This window comes from Sus scrofa, chromosome 17, assembly GCF_054392235.1.
Source record: "Sus scrofa isolate SSC_HxYL_T2T_F1_AM1 chromosome 17, Sscrofa_HxYL_maternal_Yorkshire_Landrace_v2.0, whole genome shotgun sequence".
Classification (NCBI taxonomy): domain Eukaryota; kingdom Metazoa; phylum Chordata; class Mammalia; order Artiodactyla; family Suidae; genus Sus; species Sus scrofa.
Window position 1 is genome coordinate 45906058 of NC_139399.1, and position 25542 is coordinate 45931599.

Genomic DNA, 25542 nt, shown 5'->3' on the forward strand with positions numbered 1-25542 from the left:
TGCCTAAAATGATATCCCCACATCATGCATCTAATCCTTTTCTGTTAATCTTACTAATCCTCACTACCTTGAGGAAGACGTTGCTGATCCCATCCCACTACTGAACTAGATTACCTTTCCTATTATACATCCTCACAGCATTCCTCATGGAGCTTATTGTGATGGCAATTATCCTACTTATTTGTGTCCTTACTTCTTTAATGTTTGACTTCCCTGCAGAGTGCAAATCCATAATAAAATTTCTTGTTCAATTCTGAATCTCCAGTGCCTAACAAAGGGCCTATAATATAATGAATAGATACATTCATGGGTGAATGACATAATATGTAAAAGGTATTTCTGATGTAGACTGTATAAAGTATACTTTATAACAAATAGTCTACCTAGTAGATGTGCAAATGGTTAAGCACACACATCAGGAGTTGAACATCTTGAGGCTGAATCCCATTTCTTCCATTTAATGCATGAGGAACATTAATACAAACCCCTTGACCTCTTTATGCCAGCTTCACATTTATGAAATGGGAATAACATCAGTACCTACCTCGTGAGATCTCTAATGAAGATTTTATAATGAAATTAGGATTATCCATATAAAGCATTTAGCATTGAGCCTGGCACACATTGTGTTCAATAGATTCTATCTATAATTATAATTATTGTTATGAATTATTTTTATTAATGCAAGTCTTGGTTAGATGGCAGATATTGTTACAACTCCCACAAAGTTGACTCTAACTTGCCCTGGAGTCAAGGCTACTGGAACAAGGTGAGCCAGCATCTCTTCTCTCATTCCCACTCCCAACACAACCAAACATGAAATCAGTCAAAGCCACGGTTAAGCAATATTCTTTCTTTAATTCCCCTTTGCAAATGGAAGCCCCTGAGCTGGCCCCCACCCCCACCCCACCCCACACCCTGGGTCCCCCCCAATGTAAGGCCCCCACCTCAACCTGGTGGGAGGAGGAGAGGAGCACCCCCTCCCCAGGATGGTCCATTTAAAAAAATCCTAGTCATTTAAGAAATGAGGCTGGGGACAGAAGGGAGCTGGAAGACAAGGCCCAGGTTAGGCCCAACTGGAGATGTTGGGGTGGTGAGGACCCTTGAGAAGGGTTTGCAAGCCCATCTTTAAGCTCAGGGCCAGCATAGCTGAGGGAAAGGAGACAGACAGATAGACAGTCTGACTCCTCAAGGTCCTGCCTGCTTGGTTGTGGGCACTAATACTCACCACCACCACCACCACCACCACAGGCCTTCAGATGGAGAATTTTCCAGTTATTCTGGAAATAGGGTTTGCTAAGCATCCCCTCTAGCCCCTGATCTGGGGCATCCTTGGGGTCCCTCTGAGACAAAACCTGGGAGAAGGAGGGACTCTAAGAACATGCAAAAGAGGGGAGCAGAGACACCCCCCCACCCCCACCCTGCTGCTCTACAGGATGGTAGCTCCGGCTGCATCTGGGCTCCGAGGGTCCTTCACACCAATGATGAAGTTGTTGGTTCTCCGGCTGCCATGGACCCAGGATAAGACATCGACCTTCTCCACGTGGTGACCTCTGGCTTCCAGGAACTCAATCTCTTCCTCTGTGAACTCACCTGAAAACCATCCCCCAACATACATTCAGAGAGTTCAGGGCACTGGCTCAGGAGTCTGATGGTCAGACCTGAATCCTGGTCCTGAGATGCTCTGCTGAGGAACTGTAGGACCTCGAGAAACTTGCTTTGTTTCTCTAAGCCTCAGTTTCCCCATGCATAAAATGGGGATTATCTGAGAACCTGTTACATAAAGTTGTTGCAGGGATAAAAGAAAGCACAGAGCTCAGAGCCTTGCATATGGTAAGTGATCAATGATGTACGGTCATTCTTTTTTTTTTTTTTTTTTGTCTTTTTAGGGCCACACCTACAGCACATGGAGGTTCCCAGCCTGGGTCAAATTGGAGCTGGAGCTGTAGCCTATGCCACAACCACAGGAACTTGGGATCAGAGCCATGTCTGCAACCTACATCATAGCTCACGGCAACACCGGATCTCTGACCCACTGAACAAGGCCAGGGATCGAACACTCATCCTCATGGATACTAGTCAGATTCATTACCACTGAGCCATGATGGGGACTCCCTATACAGTTATTCTTAATATTGAAAAAAGGGCTTGGCTTTGGAGTCTTCATTCCACCTGCCTATGCCAAGCTGCCATAATTACTTGCCAAGATTACTGCATAGCCCACTAACTGGTCTTTCTGCTTCTAGTCCTGCTTCCTTACAGTCTATTCACACAGCAGCCATTAGCCAGAACATGCCACTTCCCCTGCTCAAAACCTTTCACTTTGATGACTCTTAGACTAAAAATCCAAAGTCCTTACCAAGGCCTGTAAAGCCCAACATCATTTGGAATCTTGCAGCTCTCTAAATTCCTTTCCTCACTTCCTTCCTCTCTTTCTCTCTTGCTTAACTCTACCCTAGCTTTCTTGCTGTCCCTCAAAGAGACCAAACATGCTCCTACCTCAGGGCCTTTGCACTTGCTGTTCTCTCTGCCTAGAATCCTCGCCTGCTAGATAGTCACAAATCTGGCTCCCTTTACTTCAGTTCAATCTTTAAGAACCTCCCTGACCACTATCTAAAATAGCGGTCCCCCCCAAAAAAAAAAAAATAATAAAATAAAATAAAATAAAATAGCGGTCCCTGTCTTTACCTTGCTTTTTTTTCTTTTTTTAGAAGTTCCTGGGCTAGAGGTCACATACTAGCTGCAGCTGAGGCCTTAACCCACTGAACAAAGCCAGGGATTGAACCCACATCCTCACAGAGACAATGTTGGGTCTTTAACTCACTGAGCCATAATGGGAACTCCTTGCTTTATTTTCTTTCAAAGTACTTATGGCTACCTGCATCTTGCTTATTTATTCACTGGGTCTCCCTCTACTCGTTTTGTTTGTTTTTTGCTTTGGGGGCTGCAGGTCCCAGGCTAGGGGTCAGTTAAATCGGAGCTTTAGCTGCTGACCTACACCACAACTGCAGCAACACAAGATCCGAGCTGTGTCTATGACCTACATCACAGCTCACAGCAATGCCAGATCCTTAACCCACTGAGTGAGGCCAGGGATCAAATCCAAATTCTCATAGATACTAGTCGGGTTGGTAACTCACTGAGCCACAACGGGAACACTAAGGCCCATACTTCTTAACATGGACCTCCATGATAAGTCCTGTAACCTCACCTCAACAAAAATCTGATCTTCTTATTTCCCAAATGGGATGATTGGGGTAGTTCTTGAGATAGACACACAGCATTAAATAGCTTTAAATCCCAGAGTTGGAAATGTATTCCCTTTATGGTTCATTTCCAATCCTTTCAGGAATAGAAAGTACTATACTCAGGTCTGGTCTTTAACATTTTTTTCTTTTCTTTCTTTTCTTCTTTTTTTTTTTAATGCCTACACCTGCAGCACATAGAAGTTCCCAGGCTAGGGTTGACTTGGAGCTGCAGTAATGCTGGATCTGAGCTGCATCTGTGAACGAGGCCGCAGCTCATGGCAATGCTGGATCTTTAACCCACTGAGCGAGGCCAGGGATCAAACCCACATCCTCATGACACTATGTCAGGTTCTTAACCCGCTGAGCCACAGTGGGAATTCCAGGTCTCTAACATTTCTAATTTCCTTCTTTAAAAGAGAGAGCAGGCCTCAGAACTTTCCATGGGCAAAAGCATCTGACTAAAACCTAAAAACATTTGATTTTTTTTTTGTAGTTATTTATCATCTATTTGTGGCAAATGATGCCATTTTTCCATTTGTGATTATAAGATTTACATTTAAAATACATTTAGGTTAAAAAGGAAGTCTGTTTGTAGACATGCATTAGGAAAATAACACTTTAGATGGCGTGTAAATATGGCAAAAATCATAAAGATATTGGATAAATTCTGAAGTTTGGGAAACAATGTCTCTAGTCCAGCTGGCCTTCTTGCCGTACTCTGAGCCATTCTCTCTGGCTTTGCCCAGCCTATTTCCCTCCTCAAGAATGTTCTTTACCTCCATGTGCCAAATTCCTGTGTCAAGGCCCAGCTAGTTATCACCTCTTCCGTGAAGCCTCCCAGAGTCCTCAGGTAGGTGAACTTTCCCTTCAAGTCTCCACACCACATACTGCTGTCTTCAGGGCCAGGATGAGCCTCTCCCACCCCCATGGTAACTTAGCACAGAACCTTACATTCGATACACACCAGAAGGTATTAGTTGAACAGTATTCATTTTCAAGGATTTTAGCCTCATCAACCATCAACTCGGGATCCACAGTGTCACTAGCCAACAACAGGGTGTGACTACTAAGGATCTAGGTCTGGGGCTTCCAGGAGCTATCAAGAGCCATGCAGTAAGAACTGAGTCTTTGCAGAGTTCTCTGGTGGCCTGATGGTTAAAGGACCCAGCATTGTCACTGCTGTGGTGTGGATTTGAATCCCTGGCCTGGGAACTTCTGCCTGCTGCAGGTGTGCCCCCCCCCCCCAACAAAAAAGGATCGAGTCTGGGTATCAGCCAGGCGTGGCATGTGTCTGATCTCAATTCTGCCATTCTGCCATTTACTGGTTGGTCTTTGACTACTTTATAATCTTTGTGAGGATCAGTTTCTTTATCTGATGTAAAATGGGGAGACTGAACAAGCAAGGACCATATCTCATTCAATTCTGTATCCCCTCTGGACTAGCATAATACTTTGTTCTAATAAAAACTCCTCAATAGTACACATAACTTTCCCATGAAATTAAGCTGTGTCCAAAATTAAGCACCTATTCTTCTTAGAGAAAAGTCTATCTCTTCACCATAACGTATAAGGCCCATGATCTGGCCCCTGCTGCTTCTCTGGTTTATGTCACCCTCACTCACCCTGGTCTCCTTTCTACTCCTAAAACATGCGAAGCCCATTCCTGCCATGAGTTCTTTGCACTTGTTTCCTTGACCTACAAAGCCTGCCCTAGTTCTTTGCATGGTGGGTGCTTTCTCACTCTTAGATCTCAGCTTAAATGTCACCAAAGAGAAGCCTTCCCCAGTCATCGAGTCAGTCATATACATGATCCTGCTTTAGTGCTCTGCAGAGCATTTATTTTGATTTCTCATATTTCTTTGAATATTTATTTTCCTGTCTGCCTATAACTGCACCTAGTATAATGTCTGGCACATAGTAAGTATTCAATGCAAACTGCTGAATGAATGGTTTGCAAAATGAACATCTTTATAGTATTTTACAAATGAGAAAACTGAGACTCAGAGTGGAGACATGAATTTCCCAAGGCCACAGCCAGATAATGGCAAGACAGGTTCCAAACTCCAGATCTTTCGCTGTTCCAACAGGTTGAAGGAAATCAAATTTTCAATGGCAAGGAGTTGGTACTGGTGGAGGCAGGGGCACCCTTGGAAGAAGCCCCCCTCTCCACCCAGTCCTGTGCCCACCCCAAGGGGACCTCTACTCTGCACTCACTGTCCACCTGCAGGAGGTTGGACTGCAGGTCCGGGTGCAGGCGGCCACGAGCCAGGCTGTCACTCAGGTTCCGGTTCAAGGTCAGGACATTCAGCAGAACCTGGAGGCAACCAAGGGACAGAAGTCAGGGCTGTCCCAGAGGTGTGGGTTCAGGATCCAGAGTCCTTGCCCCTTGTCCAGGTTCCTTAGTCTTTAGAACATTATCCCAGGGGTGTCCTCTGAGTCTCCCAACACCCCAGAAGACAGGCAGGCCTGTGACGACTGTCTCCATTTCATGGAGGGGAAGCTGAGGGCGGGAGAAGAAAAGTGATTCATTCCAGAGTTTGGAGAGAGCCAGGGAACTGTTGGGCCTCTGTTTCTTCATCTATGAAAAAGAAATAAGGATTCCTCCCAAAGTTGGGAAGGTTAAAAGGGCTAACACATGTAACACTGTGTCTGCCACTTAGTAAAAACTCCATAAATATTAGCTATTTGTTATTATCTCCATTTTACAGATGAGCAGACTGAGGTTCAGAAAGGCTAAATAAATTCCCCGACACCACACAGTCGGAAATTGGCAGCACTTTGGCTGGGACTCCAAAGCTCAGGTTTGTTAACTCACCAGGTGCCAAATACATGCCTGGCACATATATCAGATGTTCAACACATTCGTGGAACTGTTGTGAGGTGTTTTAGAAGGTAGCAGGACCTTCCTTTCAAAATCAGATCCCAAAGAGGGCTGCTCATTATTCACATGTTGACTAGAGACATGATGGGACTTGAGGTTGACAGAACCTCGGCAGCCTAGATGTTATATCACTCCTCAAATCTACTGGCCCTGTGACTTTCCCTATAACCTGGGAAGACATGGACCATCGGGGCTCTGTTTTTGCTAAGACCAATGCAGTGCGTGTCCCCAGTGCTCAGGATGGGCCTGGCACAAAGCAGTCTTGGCTCATGTTTGCTGCATGAGTAAGAGACGAGGACAAGCCAGAGACAGGAGGGCATCTGCAGCCCAGATCATAGCATGGCTCCTGGCCACATAGGGGAAACCTCACCTGTGTCAGGCCGCTGAGGCCCCGGGCAGCTCCATTGGCCCCCAGGGCGAGGTAGGTCCCACAGAGTCCCTCTGCCGGCCGGACCACAGTGGGCAGCAGGAAGGACAGTGGCCGCTTCCCTGGCTGCACCGAGTTCTCCTGTTGTCAGAGGACGGAGACCACAGAGGGATAAGGGGTCGGGCGAGACAGGAAAGGGCTATTTCCCCACTCTTGCAACACCTATCCCTCTCCTGAATGTTCCACAGGCCCAGGTTTCCTGGGGACAGGTCCCTTCCTAGACCATAGTTTGCTCTTTGTGAAATGGGCAGGATCCCTGGATAAGTGAAGTGGGTAATGGAGCCATAAGGCCATGGGGCTGCTGTGGGTGGCAGGAGAGGGATCAAGCCAAGAAAGATGACTGTGGGTCCTACTGTACAGCACAGGGAACTGTGTCTAGTCTCTTGGGATAGAACGTGATGGAAGATGGTATGAGAAAAAGAATGTAAATATATGTATGACTGGGTCACTATACTGTACAGCAGAAATTGATACAACACTGTAAATGGACTATATTCTAATTTAAAAAAAAAAAGAAGGAAGGAAGGGAGAGAGAGAGGGAGAAAAAAGGGAGGGAGGAAGGAAGGAAGGAAAGACAGACAGACAGATAGATGACTATGGGAAAGAACAGAATAATCCCCACCCTGGTCATCTCCAGCTGTCTTTGTCCTGCTGGGGCCCCTGCCTGGAGGGTATTAAGAGCACTGATCTCCAAATCTTCATATCTCCTCAGTGCCCCAAAATAGAGCTGAGCCCCCATCAGCTCAGCATCATACCGTCATAGACTACTACTGTTGAAAAGTACCCAAAGCACCAAAAGGAGGCCGATATCCTCACTGTACAGAAGAAACTGACGCCCAGAGAGGGGGCAAGACTTTCTCTGGGTCACACAGTGAGACAGTGGCAGAATGAGAAGAGGTTTCTTTGGAAACCATCCAGCTCTGAGCTCTAGACTTGGGCTGGGAATGAAGTGTATACATTGTTTCGGCTGTTTTTCCTTATACTGTAATTTCCCAGAAGTAGGGAGGGAGGAGCAGTCATACTACTACACCTCCTACCTCACCTCAGAGCCCCAGGGGTGGAGGGAAGCAAGACCCTACCAGGCTGGGCGCAGGGTGGTTAGCAGTCCTGTTGGGCCAAGAGAAGTCCAGCATCTGGCTGTTGAGCAGGATTCCTGAGGGGGTGATGAGGCCACTGCCAAAGGGCCGGTTCAGGGAGCTGAGGGCCAAGGTTAGGGCCAGGTAAGCCCTGAGCCTGGCCTCACTCCCACCCAACCCCCACCTCCTTCCTGGTCCACATGATCCCTTGTTCCGAGTCCTGAGTCTGAGCTGGCATACCTGACCATGGCTACAATGAAGTCGTCAGGGCCCATGATCAGCACCTGGGCAGCTGTGGGAGCCCCGTTTAGCTCATAGATGGGCAGGAGCGGGGCAGTGGTTGTCTGAGAGTCATTGATCTGGCCCCGGAAGTAGGCGGCCTCCACCTTGCTGAAAAGACAAGGGGTAGGAGATGAACATATAACAGGCTCTCATCATCCCCCACCCCTCAACGCTTTGTGATGTCTGTTTGTGTAATTATTTGATTACTATCTGCCTCCCCCAACTGAACTATTAGGCCTAAGAGAACAGAAGCTCACCTATTCCTAGAGTATAGGGGATAAATAGAAAACAGTTATTGCACTGAATGAATGTATTTAGGCATTATTCAGGCTTTCTTCTAGAGCCAATGTTTATTTCATGTTTAAATTAAGTTTTTAGTTACTTGGCTCTGCTCATTTAATCTTTTCTATGAAAGTATCTCAAACAGAGTGGACGTTCAGAAAATATTTGTTTTAAATGGACAAACTGAATTCATTTAACTTAGTGTTTGTGGTCCAGAACTAAAAATTTATTAAGAGTTTAGTCGGAGGAGGGTTTTATATACAGGAATATTTACATGCTATTAGAATTTTCTTTTCTTTTCTTTTTGTCTTTTTAGGGCTGCACCCATGGCATATGGAGTTGCCAGGCCAGGGGTTGAATCAGAGCTGTAGCCACTGGCCTACGCCAGAGCCACAGCAACGCGGGATCCGAGCCGTGTCTGCAACCTACACCACAGCTCACGGCAACGCCGGATCGTTAACCCACTGAGCAAGGGCAGGGATCGAACCCGCAACCTCATGGTTCCTAGTCGGATTCGTTAACCACTGCGCCACGACGGGAACTCCTGAATTAATTTAATATGTGTGTGTACTTTAGAGCTAAATTTGCATTAATCTTTTTTTTTTTTTTTTTTTTTTTTGTCTTTTTGTCTTTTTGCCATTTTCTTGGGCCGCTCTCACGGCATATGGAGGTTCCCAGGCTAGGGGTCGAATCGGAGCTGTAGCCGCCAGCCTACGCCAGAGCCACACCAACACGGGATCTGAGCCGCGTCTGCAACCTACACCACAGCTCACGGCAGTGCCGGATCGTTAATTCACTGAGCAAGGGCAGGGACGGAACCCGCAACCTCATGGTTCCTAGTCGGGTTTGTTAACCACTGTGCCACAACAGGAACTCCATAAATTTGCATTAATCTTGAAAACTTGGAATTCTCCACTTTTAAAAGTTCAGCTGAGGGTTTCTTACCTGATAATGGTTAGCCAGTTATTCTAACTGGTTAGCGAATGACAAGTTATCAGGATTACTGAAGATATTCATTCAGTTTTCAACCATGAGGGCTGGTAGCCACAGAGACAGCACAGAGGGTTTTGTTTCAGGTGGTCTGGGGGTGGGGGGAGGAGGCTTGGTTTTTAGGCTTTATCCTTATGACCTTGACCTGGTTATGATTTCAGTTGCCTCTGTTTCTGTTTTCTAATTATTAGCTGTTCATTTAGTCTCATTATTTCCAACTGAATTCATAGAAGGTTGTTTGAGTATTAGTACAAATTTACATGAACTATATTTTTGGCTTCTAATCTTACCTTTAGCTAGTCTTTAAGTAGCACTTAAATGGTAATCAATCTTACCTCTATTACCAGTTTATAATAAAAATGATTATCTGTTGACTATTTATTATGTGCCAGACAACTTGGTAAGTGCTTTGCATGTATGATCTTGTTTACTCCTCAGCACCATCTCATGAGGTTGGCACCATTATTGTCAGGCCCTTGTAGAAATTGAGACTTAGAGAGTTTAAATGACTTGCCCAAGGCTGCACAGCTAGTGGATAGTCAGGCTGGGAGTTGAACTGAGGCAGTCCAACCAGAGCCCATAGTCTTACTACTATGTCCTGCTGCTAATGTAGGTATATTTTAATCAAAATCCCCACCACCTCCAGTATTTGCTTGGGGGCTCTTTTCATTGTTATTAGGCTTTCTTTTTCCACTCAAAAGGGAGAAGAGATGCGTCCTTACAGATACCCTGCTAAAGTAAAAAATACCTGACAGCCACATGAAGTAGACCACCTTGTTGTGCAGATGGGGAAACTGAGGCGCAAGGCGTGGCAGCTAGCGTCACGCTGTGAGTTGGGTTGAGCTGAAACTGACTTGGAACTTCAGGCCTTATTGTTCCACCAGCTGCTTTCCACCTGATTCTTTCTCCACATCTACTACCACCTCTGTAGCACCCAGGGTCCTAGCCCTGAGGACCCACCTGAGCATGTCATCCATGCTCTCAGTGATGGTAGAATCGTAGACAGGATCTCCCAGTCTGCTGGCCAGAGCCAGGGCAATCTTCAGGGTCTGAAAACAGAGCAGAGGTATGGAAGAGGCTGCCAAGCCCAGCACCTACACCAGGATCTTTGTGTGTGTGAAAAGTTGGAGGTGATTTAGTCCTGCCTTACGGCAGTATCCCATCCCCTTACCCCAGACCCAGGGTGGAGGGGAGGGGTCAGCCTTACCTCTGCCACCCAGTGAAGAGCCTGTTCCCGGGATACCAGGCTGGTGAGATTGAAGCCCTCGAGGATGTTGAGAGCACTGATGAGGGCAGGGCCTGTGTGTGGGGCTGGGGGACTGAGAACCAGGTGGCCTGAAAGGACAAGAAATGACCGATGGCAGGGGAGGGGTCAAGGCATTTCCACATCCCACCATCACAAAGACTGGGACCACTGCACTGAACCCCCCATCAGATAGGGAAACTGCACTGAGAGGCAAAGGGACCCACCCAGGTTCACATGGGGAGTCAAGGGCAGGGCCAGGACTCCAACCCAGAACACTTGTCTTTGCTTCCTCTTCCACATGAGGAAATGAAGGCTCGAGAAAACTGATTTGCCCAGAGTCACACTGCAGTCCATTGGCAAAGCGGGGGACAGGTGTCCAGATGTCCAAATGTCCAGATTCCTGGTCCACCTTGTGTCTCCTTCCAGCTACTCCCTCAGGCTAGGATAGTATTCAGGGCCCCTGATGGTCCCACCCCTGAAACTTGTTGGAACAGCAAACTTCTCTTCCTATTCAAGGCCCCTGTTATTAGATGTTTGGATATCAAAGGAATAATAATAATAATACCTGACACATAACATTAACTAACAAACTCATTTAATACTCATAACAGCTATTGTTATATCCCCATTTTATAGGTGAAGAAATTGAGGCACAAACAGGCAGCTGGTCCAAGGTTACAGGAGATAAGGGGAACCCAGAGTATCGAGTTATTGGCATTGCCAAGAGAACCCAGGCACGGGAGGACAAATGGAAGTCAAATACTATACATTCAGTGCCCATTCTGATCAGGGTAACTTCTAACCTCATCTCATTAAATCCTCATGGCCACCCTGAGAGGTAGGCACTGTTATTATTTCCAAGGCTCAGAATGGGAAGTGGTTCATTCAAGGTAAATGGCAAACCCAGGTCTTCCTGGCTCCAAAGCTATGGTCTTCCTCGGCCCCACGTACTAGCACCTCTGGCAGAGGAATCAGCTCAAGAGATTGAGGCCTGGAAACCTGAACTCGGAGGAAGCCTCTTCTGGGGCTTGAGGTGATCTGGGCCCCTTTGAGGGGGGAAAGCCTGAGAACTTTCTGAGGGACTAGGAACCTGCCACTTTGGGTTCAGCAAACACAGGCCTTGCCCATGTCATAAGTGTGGCTTTCTGGGTTCCTCGTTGGTTTTGAATCTGGTAGGTTAAGTTCCATTCCTTCCCTAGGGCTCAGTTTCCTCTTGGAACAATGAGGGTGTGGGTCTATGACTGTCTTGAAGGGTTTGTTCTAACCTGAAGCGAAGATGGATTTTGGCTTTACGGATTCTTTTTAGGAAATAGAGGGCAGTGAGAGTGGGGGCTGTGGAGTGGTTGGAGGCAACACAGAACCCAAATCAAGAAAACCTAATAGCCAGAACCCCAATTTCTAGGCCTTAGCCTTTGAACAGACCTCCCTCCCCATATCCTAAATACTTGGGGTAACTAACCCTACAACTACTGCAGAAAGTAGGCTGTCTCTGGCTTGCTTTAGGTTGGCTGCTTAGGCAGCTCATTGCCTCAGTTTCTCTCTCATGAAATGGGGAGGAGTCATTAGGCCAAAAGGATGTGGCCATGGACTGGGAGGCTTCTCCTGAGTGGGGACCCTGGGAGCTGGGGGAGAGGTCACCTCTGTACACGCCATACACAGGATTCTCCACAAGGGCACTGTAGTTGCTGAAGTCCTCCTCAGTTATGACACCCCCAGCGTGCTGAGCCTGGAGGGGAAAGAATATCCCCCACCTCTGTGAATCACACATGACACTGTGAGCATGCAGGTTTGGCCTAAGTCCTATGTTTGGATCACAAGAGATCAGATGTTTATAACTTTGGTGCCTTCTGCAATGCCTATCATGGTCTTTAGCTCTGGGTGCCCCAGGAAGAAGGAAGGGGAAAAGCACTAACAATAAGCACCCCCTATGTGCCAGACATTGTGCTAGGTACAATCTGTGAATGATCTCCTTAGCTTGGCATTCAAGGCCCTTTGTGATCTGGCCCCTGCCTACCTCTCCAATCATGTCCTGCTATATCCTGATGAGCTCTATACAGCGACCCAGAGTGATGTGCAGATCCTGAACTCATGATTCCATGTCTTTGCACATACTACCCTCTGCCTATGTAGAAGGAAGATTTTCCATTTACAGCAGCACTTGTCTAGGAGTTATCAAAACTGAATTCTGCATTTCACTATAGCCACCTAAAGCCACTCCAAAACCATGAACTCTGGTTGACTCTGGAAGGAATAACCCTTACTGGATATAACTGAGCATTCTACTGACCAGTGAACCAATCTTGTACAAACTGTACATTCTATCCAGCTTGCTAATTGTCAATCCTAAATTAGCATAGCCACTAGGTATCTTTTCCTTTTTTAGTACTTTTTAGTACTTGAAACCTCTGACTTCTAATCTACCCTCAGTGAACTACACATTGAATTTCTTGGCTTTGTCCAGCAAGTTCATAAACTCAATTTCGTGTTTTGTTTCGTTTTGTTTTTCTCTTAAAGCTCTGATGGTCTTTGTTAGTTTCCCTCATCCCCTTCTCCAACTCCAGGAGAGGATACAGGACCCAGGTAAGGTTAATCAGAACATTCCTTTTTTGTGCCACAGTGATTGATTTGGGAAGTAGCCATGAGACCTATGACAGGCTCATGAGACACAACCTTGAGGCTCTGCTGGAACTACTGGGATGAGAACTGCTCTTTCTCTGGGATGGCTGATGTAAGGATGGCTGGTGGGGGACAGGTGTGGAAAGGATCTGAGAGAGAGTAACTTCAAACAGAGGAAAGTAGAGTTCTGAGGCCAAAAGAGAGAGCGAGAAAGAGAGACCAAGTCCTTGCAAAGCAGATGGGGCTCCTGGACCCAGCAGATCTAAGGCCAGTACTCTGCTGGACTTTCCAGGTAAATCCATTTGAGATGGGCACCTGTATCTCCAGTGCCCAGCACAGGATCTGGCACATAGCTGGCACTCCATGAATGCAGAATGAGTGATGGACCTGTTTAATTCCCATACTGTATGGCAGAGATGGATATATCCACCCCCATCGCACAGATGAGAGAACAACTGACTTGGTCTGTGTACCCTTATCTTGAAAATAATTTTCCACTAGTAGTTTTGAAATACTGCTAACTGTTCTCAGAATCCATTATTGTCAGACTAAGACTCTTTGGGGTTGGTTGGTAGCCTTGTGTCAATCCTCCCCAGTCCTCAGAGTCACCAGTGAAGGAGGTGTTTTCCTCAGTCCCTAGAAAACCCAAGAGCAGGGTGGGACTATGGGCTCAGGGAAGCCACTGGGCCTGGGAGGGCCAGGACAGGCCACTGTATGGTTTGGCACCAGCCTTGGGGAACTCAAAGTTACCTCTCTTTTTTTTTTTGTCTTTTGTCTTTTTGTTGTTGTTGTTGTTGCTATTTCTTGGGCCGCTCCCGCGGCATATGGAGGTTCCCAGGCTAGGGGTTGAATCGGAGCTGTAGCCACCGGCCTACGCCAGAGCCACAGCAACGCGGGATCCGAGCCGCGTCTGCAACCTACACCACAGCTCACGGCAACGCCAGATCGTTAACCCACTGAGCAAGGGCAGGGACCGAACCCGCAACCTCATGGTTCCTAGTCGGATTCGTTAACCACTGCGCCACGACGGGAACTCCAAAGTTACCTCTCTTAATCAAGATAGGACATTCCCATCACCCCAGAAGGTTCTTTGTGCCTCATCCCAGTCAACTCCTTCCAACCCCATGAACCACTTATTCTGACGTTAGTTTTGTCTCTTTCAGAATTTCAAGTAAATGGAATCCTCAGTAAACATATGTAGAAAGAAAGACAGGGGAGCAAGGGGGAAGAGGACGTCCCTGCAGGAGGGTCCTCCGGGGCAGAAGGGCTCCAAGTGCTCACCTCAGCCACCATCTCCAGCGTGAGGTTGCCGCCTGCGTAGAACGCGGCGGGGCCGGAGGTGCCGAGCACATCCAGCACCGCCGCCAAGTCGGGCCGTTGCAGCAGCGAGCCAGGGAGTGGCACGTGGCCCAAGGGCAGGAAAGTCTCACGGAAGTGCTCAGATGCATTGGGTGGCAGCTGTTCAGCCAGGGCCTGGGCTGCGGGCAGGGACAGGAGGCTGGGCTAGACACGCAACAGGTGGAGCAGCAGAGGGCTGAGAAGCTGGCCCTAAACACTCCTGCCCCTCGGGAGTCTGTTCTAGAGGAGGCAGTGTATAAGGGTCCTCCCAGATCGCCTCATTGGAGGCTGCCTCGCAGTGAAGGCAGGGTGGTGTGGGGAGGGGGGATCTGAGGAGCAAACTGGAAGAGAGGCACTTTCTGGCTTAAGCCCCAAATCTGAGAGGTTACCTCTCCCCTCTCAGCAACCTCATGGCTTTCCCTTACCCACCCCCCCAAGGCCCCACTGACCTAGATCATGGGTCACGTTGAAGCCATCTTGGGCCACAGCTGCTGCAAAGGCCAGGACTTGGGACCATGGCAGCCTGGGGGAGCCGGAGAGCAGGGTGTGGAGGAGGTCCTGGGGGGAGGAAGAGGGGTCCTGGGGGGGAGGGGGGGTTCCTGGGAAGGAGAATCCTGGCAAGGGAAGGGGATATTAGGAGGGGAGGGTTGGGAAGGGAAGAATCTAGGAAGGTGGGAGAAGGCCACCCAAGGAGGAGTGCAGGCAGGGCCCCTGGTCCCCAAGGGAAAAATCTTTACCTGCCATAGAGCTGGTGAGCTTCATGTAGCCCCTTCACCATTCCGGGGACCCCCACCAAGAGCCCAGGCTGGGCAAGGCGGGCAGGTGAGGGAGAGAGGAGACCAGGTCACTGGAAGGGGGGGCTGGGCTGAACTCCGCAGAGCCCCAAGCCAGGGATGGGGGGCTGGCACAGGGGAGAGACACAGGCCAAGTATCCCAGAGGAGGGACAAGCTGTCCCCAGCAGGCATCCCTCCTATCTCCCTGACTTCCTATCCACAAATGCAGAAAGGCCTCATTTATCTATCATAGTTGAGGGAATTATAAATTAAGCAAACCCTTTTAAGAGCAAGACAGAACCAATTTAGATGGAGACTTGTCTATATTGGATTATACCTACTCCTGCCTTTTAAAACTGTGGACAGGGGACCTTCATTTAACCTTTTCATATCACAACACCATTAGTCTGAACTGTGATAATTCAGGGAGGTGTTTGGCTTTTGCCGCTGCACTAAATATCTGTTTTTCCAAGTTATTCTATTTCCTCCTTTGCTCTCAGTAGGAACTGCTTCTAGCACTTCCTCTATAATCTTTCAATGTGTCATGGCTGGGAAAGTTAGCAACATCAGGCTCAGAGTGAGATGTGTGAGTGATAGTGCAGTTACTTTGTGACACACCAGGCTGCTCAGTGACCTTTTTTCTTCTTTCTTATGTGCCAGATAGGCAAGGTTGCCAGAGAAGTAAGGTGTTGCTGTACTGCTTGTTATCAACCATCCAGATTTTTTTGTTCATTATTTTATTTTGGGGGCTGTCTGTTTCCCTCATAGCTTAAGAACATCTTGCTTAACTCTTTTCCTCACCTTCACAGTAAATACTCAGCAAAGTACTGCTTGGGTTAGCAGAAGGGCAATGAAGGGAGACATCCCACCCCCCTCCTTCTCACCAGGGTCCCCACCTTGGTCTCCCAGGATCTCTGCAGGGCCTCTTCTCTGAGAGCCCCTGGTGCAGACTCCCGGAAATCAATTAGGCGGCTCTCATTTCTTCGGATGTCATGTACCAGCATCACACCCCCACTGGGGGAAATACAGAAGGGGGAGGGTGATAAGAATGCCTTTCCTCTGAACAATTAACCTGCCATCCCTTAACACCTCCCCCTCGCAACAGTGATGGCTATACACTCAGTTTGTCATCAGGAGTCAGGTGTCTGAGCCCCTCCCCAGCAGAAATTCAGAGACTCAGCCACCCTACCAGGGTGGGAAGTGAAATCAAGGGGGTTGGGGATCCAGAGTCCACGGACCTCTTCCAGTCTGTCACTGGAGACTTTAATCCCTGATTAGGGAAAACCTAGAGACTGGGAGAACAGGATGTTCTGCTCCCCCCTCCATCCCCTCCCCCTACCACAGCTGGACCCTTGCCAGCTTCCTGCACCTGCCTCTATAGTATGTCCTTGCTCCCTCTCCCAGGACTGAATTATGTAAAGACTGTTTGTACACAACCAAAAGTGGAATTTCTTGGGTAGGGCTCGGAGGGCTGGTCTTGCAGGAGCCAAGGTATAGACTCAGCTTGTCCCTTTTCTGTAGCTTGTTTCCATTTGAGATGGGGGTTACATCTGAGATAATTGGCCTGCCAATTAACATAAGAGGGAAAGCCAAGTGACACAATAGGGAAAGCAGGACAGATAAACAAAAGGGAGTGGTAGGAACTATGGCCAAGTGGACAGTACAAGCCCCATCATGGGAGGCAGCGTCTATTCAGCTCCAGATAACTGAAGCCATGTGGGAATGTAGGCCCAAGGTTACCAGGTCTCCTGATTGTTCAAGAAATGTTAGAAAGCTGGATTTTTATGAAAATTCTCAACTTTTTAACATTAGCAAACAAATTTTTAAAAACCAAACCAGTCTCTGTCCTGGATGTGGCCATTGGATGGTCAGTTTATAGTTTCTGTCTTGAGTGTTCTTGTCCTGGGGTGTATTTTTGGAGGACAGAGAATCCATAGCTTTCATCAGACTCACAGGGATTTAATGATTTGTAAACCCTAAAAGTTTAAGTATCACAGCCTTAATTATTGACAGTATATCTCCCTCACTTTATAGTTTATGAAATCAGTTTCCCAGTTAAAAAAAAAAAAAATGAAAACCTCCTCTGACTCCATATAAAGAGAAGGGAGTAAGACTGGGGTGCAGAAAGAGAAAATGCAAGGAGTTGGGGGTCTAGCTGCCCCTCTGCTCAAACTTGGAGACCCCTGCGTGAAGTCACAGACCAAAAGATAGAAGGGGGACTGGGGCACCCCAACCTCCACTAGCTGGGAGCTTCTTACCCGCCCAGGCCTGAACTGTGTGGAGCCACGATTCCCAAACACAGGGCTGCTGCCACAGCTGCATCCACCGAAGATCCCTGTTTACTGAGCACCTCGATGCCCAGCGACGTGCAATGGGCAGCATCAGTCACCACAGCGCCCTGATGAAATATCTGGAAGGGAGAGAGGAGTAGGTCAGGGCAATGGGAGCCCCCATATCTCCCCCAGGTACATCCACAGAGGGTGGGGGTGAGGGTGGGAGCCCTGCCCTTTTGTCCTCTTGACTCTCCCTTGTGACTCTTCCCTGCTTACCTCAAGTGACTCCTACGGGATCAGTTCTCTTCCTTGAGCTCTGTCCCCCTCCTGCCCAGGAGCCCCTCCCTCGGGACCTTCCGCTCCCGGGTCACCGCCCTCTCCCCTTTCTATTTGCTGGCCCCCTTCCACCACTCAGGCATTCCTCAGTTCTCACCTCTCCTCAAGCACTTTCTCACCCCTCCTCCCCATGTTCTCCCCTTCTGCCCCTCTGCACTCCTTCTCCCTCACCTGGGGGTCCCCAAAATAGATCTGCATGATGAGCGCCACAGTGACACCCGTGGCAAAGGTGAGGCAGGCCGTGACGATGACCGTGAGCCCATCTTGGCGGCAGGAGCACTCGGAAGCGGCCGCAGAGAACGGGTCTTTGCGCGTCTCCCGCAACGGCGACCCGTCCTGGCTGCCCATTTCCGAAGACGACGACGGCAGCCGCTGCAGACGTGCTGACTTCAGGAAGGAGTCCGGGTCTGCGGGGCGGCGGCCGGGGGTCGGTCTGGGCAGCTCTGACCCAGCCCTGCCCGCCCTCTAGGCGGGGCTATTCTGCGTACCCCTCCACCCCCACCTCTCCCGCCCAGGTCAAACGAACGCCGCTGATTAGCACCGTTCCCCTTTCAGCGTCTCCCCAAGCACTCCAGGGAGCGTGGGGGTAGGGGCAGGGATGAGGGGCGGTGGTCCCAACTTGGAAGAGACCGGGACCCTCAAATGGGCCACAAGGCAGTTGGATTCCCGCCCCCAGGTCAGATTTCCCGGGATCCAGGACCCCGGGCTGAGAACACTTCCTAGAGAGGCGGGGGTTGGGCCCTCCCTGGAAACCAGATCCTGCCCCACCTGGGGCCCAGCCTTCTATGCTAGGAGTCAGCTCCCAAAACTGAGTGGACAGACCTTTGCTTCCAACTTTGTTACCATTGTCCATCCATCCATTTATTCATTGGACAAACAGGGAGGGCTTGCTATGAGGCTGGCCCTATGCTAGATGCTAGGTTAAAAGAACAGATGGTTCCTGCCTTCGTGGATTCAAAGACCAGAGAAGAGGATAATAAACATGTTTCTTTCTTTCTTTTTGGACCACATCTGCAGCATGTAGAAGTTCCTGGGCAGGAACTAAATGTGAGCTGCAGCTGTGGCACTATGCTAAGAATCAAATTGGTGCCACCACAGAGACAATCCGGGTCATTAACCCACTGCACCACAGCAGGAATTCCAAAAGATGTTAAGTTAACCAAGGAGTATACCATTACAAGTTGTGGCAGGTGCCATGAAGAAAAAGGATGAAATGATAGAGAACAATGACACGTGTTTGTGGAGCTTAGCTGGGGAAATTAGGCAAGGAGAAGCAGAGGTGACTTAAGCTGAGAACTAAGGGATGAGAGCAAGAAGTGAGTGCGTGGAGTGTTCCAGAAAGAAGGAACAGCAGGTGCAAAGGACCTAAGATAGGAATGAGTTTGGTGCATTAGGAAAAAATAATAATAAGGAGTTCCCTTGTGGCACTGCAGGTTGAGGATCTAGGGTTGTCACTGCAGTGGCTTGGGTTGCTGCTGGGATGTGGGTTTGATCCCTGGTCTGGAAACAGCCAAAAAAAACAAACAAACAAACAAACAAAAACTAACAAAGATCTGGGTGGCTCTGGAGCAAGGAGAAAGAGGAGTGGGGTGGAGGCTAGGTCAGATGCACTGGGCCTTGAGGACTTAGTAACAAGGTTGGATGTTACCCTAAGAACCACAGGAGGCCACTGGAGAGTTTTAAGCAAAAATATGAAGCCATCTGTTTTGTGTTTTAAAAAGATCCCTTTGGCTGCTGTCTGGAGAATGGATCTCAGGGTAATAAAAGTAGAGGCAGAGGAGCTTGGAAAGCTACTTACTTGCGGGATGATCATGGACAAGTCATGAGCCTCACTTTCCTCATCCTGATAATAGAGCTGATCCCTAACTGGCCAGATGGGAACAAGGATTCCATGTGGCAAGGTATACCAGACTCTCTGCAGGTGCTCACTCAAAGTTATTTCCACTTCTTCTCCACCTAGGCCAGGCAGAGACCCTTTTCCATCCCATTGTTTCCCTTCTCTGGATTATATTAGCCTTGAACCCAAGTTTCTAAAATGGCCTAAAGGTCCTGGGTGTTTGTGAACAGTAAAGAAATAATCTGAAATCTTAGCCTTAGTACATGACTGTACTCATGATGTGTTTAAAAGTTCATTCATTCAGTAAATATTTTTTGAACATTTGCTACTATGGCCTAGGAGTATAACCCCTTTAAAAGTCTGTGGGTAATATTAAAAATTGAATGTTATATTTTCCTGTTTAAAGTACTATCATGGGAGTTCCCATTGTGGCGCAGTGGTTAACAATCTGACTAGGAACCATGAGGTTGCGGGTTCGATCCCTGGCCTTGCTCAGTGGGTTAACGATCAGGAGTTGCTGTGAGCTGTGGTGTAGGTCACAGACACAGCTCGGACTCGGATCTGGCATTGCTGTGGCTCTGGCGTAGGCCGGCGGCTACAGCTCCGATTAGACCCCTAGCCTGGGAGCCTCCATATGCCGCGGGAGCGGCCCAAGAAATGGCAAAGAGACAAAAAAATAAATAAATAATAAAAATAAAATAAAATAAAATACTATCATGGTTGATTCGTGCTAAAATGATAAAAATCCAAGCTCAATGACCTGGTGTTCAAGATCTATACCCTCCTCTTTTGTATAAATAAGAAACCATATATATATATATATATATATGTAATTTTTAGAAATTATTTATAGAAGTTACTTTTGGAGAAAGATACTGAAGGTGAGAATGAGTTGGAGAATTGTTTGAAATTTTTACTACTTACATATATTTCTTTTGTTATTTTTAAATCAATACATCTATTTTCATGTATACATATTTTATTATGTATTAATAAAGAGGGAAAATTGCAGGAGATAGAATGGAGAAGAGGATTTTTTTTCTCTTTTTCCCCCCCATGAACATGTAATTTGTTTTAAATTTTTTATGGGAAAAAAAAAAGAAATTGTCTTCTGGAAGCCTCCCTCAGTTGATCATGCTTGCTTCTAACCTTCAGTACCAGCAGCACAGAGACTGTATACAAAACTAGAATTCATTCAACAAACAGATTTTAAATTCCTATTGTGGACACAGAACTCTCCTTGTTTCCTAGAAGTTTCAAATGAACTGAAGGAAAGGGTTTTGAACTTATAGCTATTTATTTGGCTGTGCCATGGCACCCTCAAAAATGAAACTTATAAGCTAATTCTAGTTGATATTTCCAGGTACTTGTCTTTAAAAATGTTTTCTCCAATTAGATATGAGGAGCCAGGAAGTGAAGGTGATATGGCCTTATCAGAGTTAGATATATTCAACACTTCCTGGACATCCCTGTGGCGCAGTGGGTTAAGGATATGGCACTGTTACTGCAGTGGCTTGGGTCACTGCTATGGTGTGGGTTGGATTCCTGGCCTGGGAACTTCCATATACCATGGGTGTGACCAAACAAACAAACAAACAAAAAAACTCAATTTCTTATTCCACCAATCATTTATTATGAATATATGTGAATATATAAGTGAATATAATTATCCATTTATTCAGTAAAAATATTTACCGAGTACCCAGTGTGTATGTGGTGGGGAATTAATACCATTGATTTTACTGATGTGTAAGGACAACAGCCAGACACTGGGGAAAGCCTAGTTTGGGATCAGAAAAAACAAGTCTTCTTTTTTTTTTTCTTTCTTTTTTTTTTTTTTGGTCTTTTTAGGGCTGCACCCATGGCATATGGAGGTTCCCAGGCTCGAGGTTAAATCGGAGCTGTAGCCGCTGGCCTGCACCACAGCACAGCAATGCCAGATCTGAGCTACATCTGTGACCTATACCACAGCTCACAGCAACACTGGATCCTTAACCCATTGAGCGAGGCCAGGGATCGAACCTTCATCCTCATGGATACTAGTCATATTAGTTTCTGCTGAGCCATAATGGGAACTCTGAAAAAACAAGTCTTTTGAGGAAAAAAAGGATGAGTGTAATTTTGGCCATTATGAACTCGTGAGACAACAGCAAGAGTAGTCTGAAGGCAGCTGGCCTAGTAGGCATCTAATATCTGCTTAGATACCTTTTTTTTTTTTTTTTTTTTTTTTGTCTTTTTGCTGTTTCTTGGGCCGCTCCTGCGGCATATGGAGGTTGCCAGGCTAGGGGTCAAATCAGAGCTATAGCCTCCGGCCTATGCCAGAGCCACAGCAACGTGGGATCCCAGCCGCATCTGCAACCTACACCACAGCTCATGGCAATGCCGGATGGTTAACCCACTGAGCAAGGGCAGGGACCAAACCTGCAATCTCATGGTTCCTAGTTGGATTTGTTAACCACTGCGCCATGACGGGAACTCCCCAAATCTCCTTTCTTATTCCTCATTTCCTCATTCCTGACCAGACTGAGTGTTTGACCTAGGCCTAGACAACCAGAACCGGCACCTCTGTACAGCGACTGGTTCAGGTTCATGTGACTAGCACTACCACCAATGATACTCAAATTCTGTGTTTTGTTTGCTGAAACTATTGGGAAAGAGAAAGACTTTCTCTCTCTCCAGATTGTAAGTCTGTTGCTGTTTGGGGCATCTTACCCTCACAAGATGGAAGGCTTTTTGAAGATGAAGCCCATAAAAGTGAAAGCAAAGCAAATGATGGAGAAAAGCCAATTCCCTTTCAGGTACCTCGATGCAGCTATGCCTGAAGCTCTGTATCCTTGAACTTTCCAGTTATGCTACCAATACAATTCTCTTTAGATGTAGCTCAGTTTTAGCTGGGTTTATGACAAAAGAACCCTGAACAGAGTTGGCTTGGCAAGTCTAGAACTCAGGAGAGAGATCTTGGTTGGAGACTGGGATCATATCCAGCTTGCTCGATCCTTTGAGGGAGAGTCATTAAAGATTTTTGAAACAGAAGGTGACATGATTAGAAATGCAAGGAGGTGTGGAGTTCCCTGGTGGTCTGGTAAGGATTTGGCATTGTCACTGCTGTGACTCAGGTTTGATTTCTGGCTGGGGAACTTCTGCAAGCCATGGGTGCAGCCAAAAAAAAAAAAAAAAAAAAAAAATGCAGGGTGTTGGATGGGCTGGGGGTGGGAGGGGGTGGAGGAGAGGCAGGAGGCAGGAAGAATTGCTATATTACTTATGGGTACTACAGGTTAAGAGAGGATGGTGGTAAATCTACAGTGGTGATGACAGGAATGATGAGATAGAATTTGGAAGATATTTAGAAGGGAGACAGAGAACATTTGATCACTGTTTAGAAATGAGAGGAAGGGAGAGAATCATGGGTGGCTCCTGGACTTCTACCTTGGGAACTGGAGGAATGGCAGTGTCATTAACTGAGATTGACATTGGAGGAAGAACGGGTGTATGAGTACAGCACAGAACATGCTGAAGGTGAAGAACTTGCAGGATATTCAGAGGTGAACATCTGGGGAAGAGAGGAACGCAGGCCTGGAACTCAAAAAGAATAAATAAAGTGTGTCCCTAATCTTGGAGTGGTCACCATCTAGCTCTGTTTCACTGGGCCTGCTGTGGGGCGCCTGGCACTTGGTTCTGGGGAACAGCAGACTAGAGGCTAGCTGGGCACAACCAAAGTCCTGCATAAGGGGCAGCACCATCAGGTGGCATCAGCAGACTGAGAACATAGGCGGTCATATTAACCAGCAGGCTGGTCCAACTGGGCCAGGGGAGCCTTGGGGCTTGGACGCAGTGCTGGGAAACATGGCATTGAAATGACTACACTGGTAGGATGGCAAAGTCCTTGGAACCTTAGTGCACAACCTTGGCATGAGGTGCATGTTCCCAGAAACTCAGGTGACTAGGGTCTCTGCTGGATTTTTGTATAGTTTAGGGTAGAGCCTGTATTAATTCCCCAAGGTGCTCCCTGAGGTTTGAGAACTTCCTCCCCTGCCACTCTTTCATCCCGAGATCTTCTCTTTCATTCATTTATGTAATCAACAATTTTTTGTTCAGAGCTCAATACTGCATTGGATGGTATAGAAAGGATGATGAAGAAGGCACTCATGATCCTATCCTCATAGGGCTTACAGACATGGGGTAATGAAAGTTTGTGCAAATAAATAACCACAGGTTTTGAGAAATGCTAAGATATTTATAGAAAATGAGGATAAATCATATCAGGGGTTTCCAATCTCTAGACTGGGAGAGATAGGCATTCCCCGATAGGCTGGAAGAGGGAACACAGGCTGGTCAGGGTAACTGTATCCATTGTCCCATAATGACTGCTGGGACCAAAAGTAACATTCCTGACCCCCGAAGAAAGGACCTGGTTTCAGGCTGGTATCCACCAGGACACTTCTTCCTGCTACCTCCTGATTCCAGAACTACTCCCTCCAGAAAAGAAATTTTAATCGGCAGCTTTGACATTTGATGTCCCAAAGCCTCCCCATCTTCCCCTCAAACTCCCTCCAGGTGGGATCCATCTAGTCAGGTTGGCAGGGGCTGTTGGTCAGGGCCAGGTGACTGGAAAGTTGTGGAGGGAGAAAGAATTTGGGGCTATCAGGCTAGGCATGGCCACAGAAGGGCCAAGATAGAGAGGGCTGGGCTGAGAAGCAGAATCTGCCAGGCTGGTAAGGGATACGACTCAAGTGCAGGCACGGAGAGGAAGAGAGAGTGAAGCAGAAGGATGCTCTAATGCCAGGAAGTGACGTTGAGAGAATGAGGGATAGGAGATGGAGGTTGAAGAATGGAGGGGAGGATAGAGCTCAGCCACATGGATAGGAGAGGGAGCATTAGGGAAGAAACGCTCAGAGAGCTCTTGGCCGCAGCTCTCCCCCAAGCCCTGTCTCCTCCTTTCCTATTTTCCACTCCTGGCCTTGCCTGTTCCTGCAGAGGGCTGAAGGGAATACAGTAAAATACTGGGGCCTGTTTCCTAGGGGGCAGGGTACCTTACTAAGATCAGGCTTGGCCTGATCCATTGCTCTGGGAGGGGTGAGGTAATCCACAGGGCAGTGAAGGTGCTCTGGTCCCCAAGGACTTTGAGAGGTCATGCAGTCCATCCCCCTGTCTCCCAAACCTATCACTCGCAGATAGATGGGAATCATATTCTCTTTACCGTTCCCTGGACATGAAGAGATTCCCAGTTTCTCCTCATGGTCTCTTCTTCCCACAATCCCTGGCTGTGTGGAAGTTCTTCTCAAAGCCTAGCCTCTATCCATCCTGCTGCAGTCTCTGACTTGGTTTCTCCTATTCTCTTCTCCTTGACTACAGAAAGTCCCCTCTGGGTGATCACAGTTGCTCTTTAGGATCTCCCCTCCAACATTCCTTCCTTATTAGTTGGCTCTTCCGAAAGGGTAACCCCAATCCCTCCTACTGCAGTTCCCGGCATCCTCCCTTGTCGCATCCTGAGCCTCCAAGGTAGAAATGCATCCCCAATCCCACCAGATAATTAACAAAGACAGGGAGAAGGAAGAGGTCCGGGAAGAAGGGAGTAAATTAGGGAGATGGAGCTGGAGGTGATGCTCTGCGCAAATGGAGGAGGGCCGGGGCCGTCCCAGGGGGCAGGGACTGGGCCAGCGGGCCTCACCGGTATCAGGGTCTCCGAGGAAGGCGTCCTCGTCCTTGCGGCCTCTCAGAGGGACGGCGGGCGCGGGCTCGTCCTCCGGCAGCCTCGGGAAGCTGGTGATGCTCATGTAGTCCACCGGCGAGTAGGCGCCCAGGGCGCTTTCCTGACTGGCCTCGTTCTCCGCCGCCATCCTCGCCCGCGCCCCCCAGCAGCGCTGCGCCTGCCGGAAGTGCTGCGGCGGGGGCGGGGGGCGGAGCCTGAGTTCCTGAACTGCCGGGAGGGGGCGCCT

At 47.9% G+C, this 25542-nt stretch overlaps 1 protein-coding gene across 13 annotated transcripts; it reads right to left on the reverse strand.

Annotated features, from left to right (window-relative positions):
- Window positions 1-838: 838 nt before the first annotated feature.
- Window positions 839-25460, reverse strand: GGT7 (gamma-glutamyltransferase 7). 13 transcript variants are annotated; one of them, XM_021077550.2, is made up of 15 exons: window positions 25275-25460; window positions 17941-18176; window positions 17419-17570; window positions 16057-16174; window positions 15124-15191; window positions 14836-14909; window positions 14330-14526; window positions 12071-12158; window positions 10394-10521; window positions 10147-10235; window positions 7873-8022; window positions 7636-7753; window positions 6500-6637; window positions 5470-5562; window positions 839-1593 (listed from the first exon to the last, which is right to left on the reverse strand). In XM_021077550.2, the coding sequence occupies exons 1-15, from the start codon at window positions 25441-25443 to the stop codon at window positions 1474-1476; spliced, it is 1938 nt and encodes a 645-aa protein (XP_020933209.2). In that variant the 5' UTR covers window positions 25444-25460; the 3' UTR covers window positions 839-1473. The 13 variants fall into 13 exon arrangements, with proteins under 13 accessions (XP_020933209.2, XP_003134453.4, XP_084859793.1 ...); XM_003134405.7 differs by having other exon boundaries at window positions 5463-5562; XM_085003667.1 differs by having other exon boundaries at window positions 5463-5562; window positions 10657-12158; window positions 14836-14965.
- Window positions 25461-25542: the final 82 nt, after the last annotated feature.

Bases quoted from the DNA above. Each gene is read 5' to 3' on its own strand.
- GGT7 (XM_003134405.7), bottom strand. From the start codon at position 25,443: ATGGCGGCGGAGAACGAGGCCAGTCAGGAAAGCGCCCTGGGCGCCTAC. The intron at 10,522-12,070 runs GTGACCTCTCCC...TTGTCCTTTCAG, and splicing joins TGTGTATGGCGTGTACAGAG to GCCACCTGGTTCTCAGTCCC. The intron at 1,594-5,462 runs GTGAGTGCAGAG...GATGGTTTTCAG, and splicing joins CAACCTCCTGCAGGTGGACA to GTGAGTTCACAGAGGAAGAG.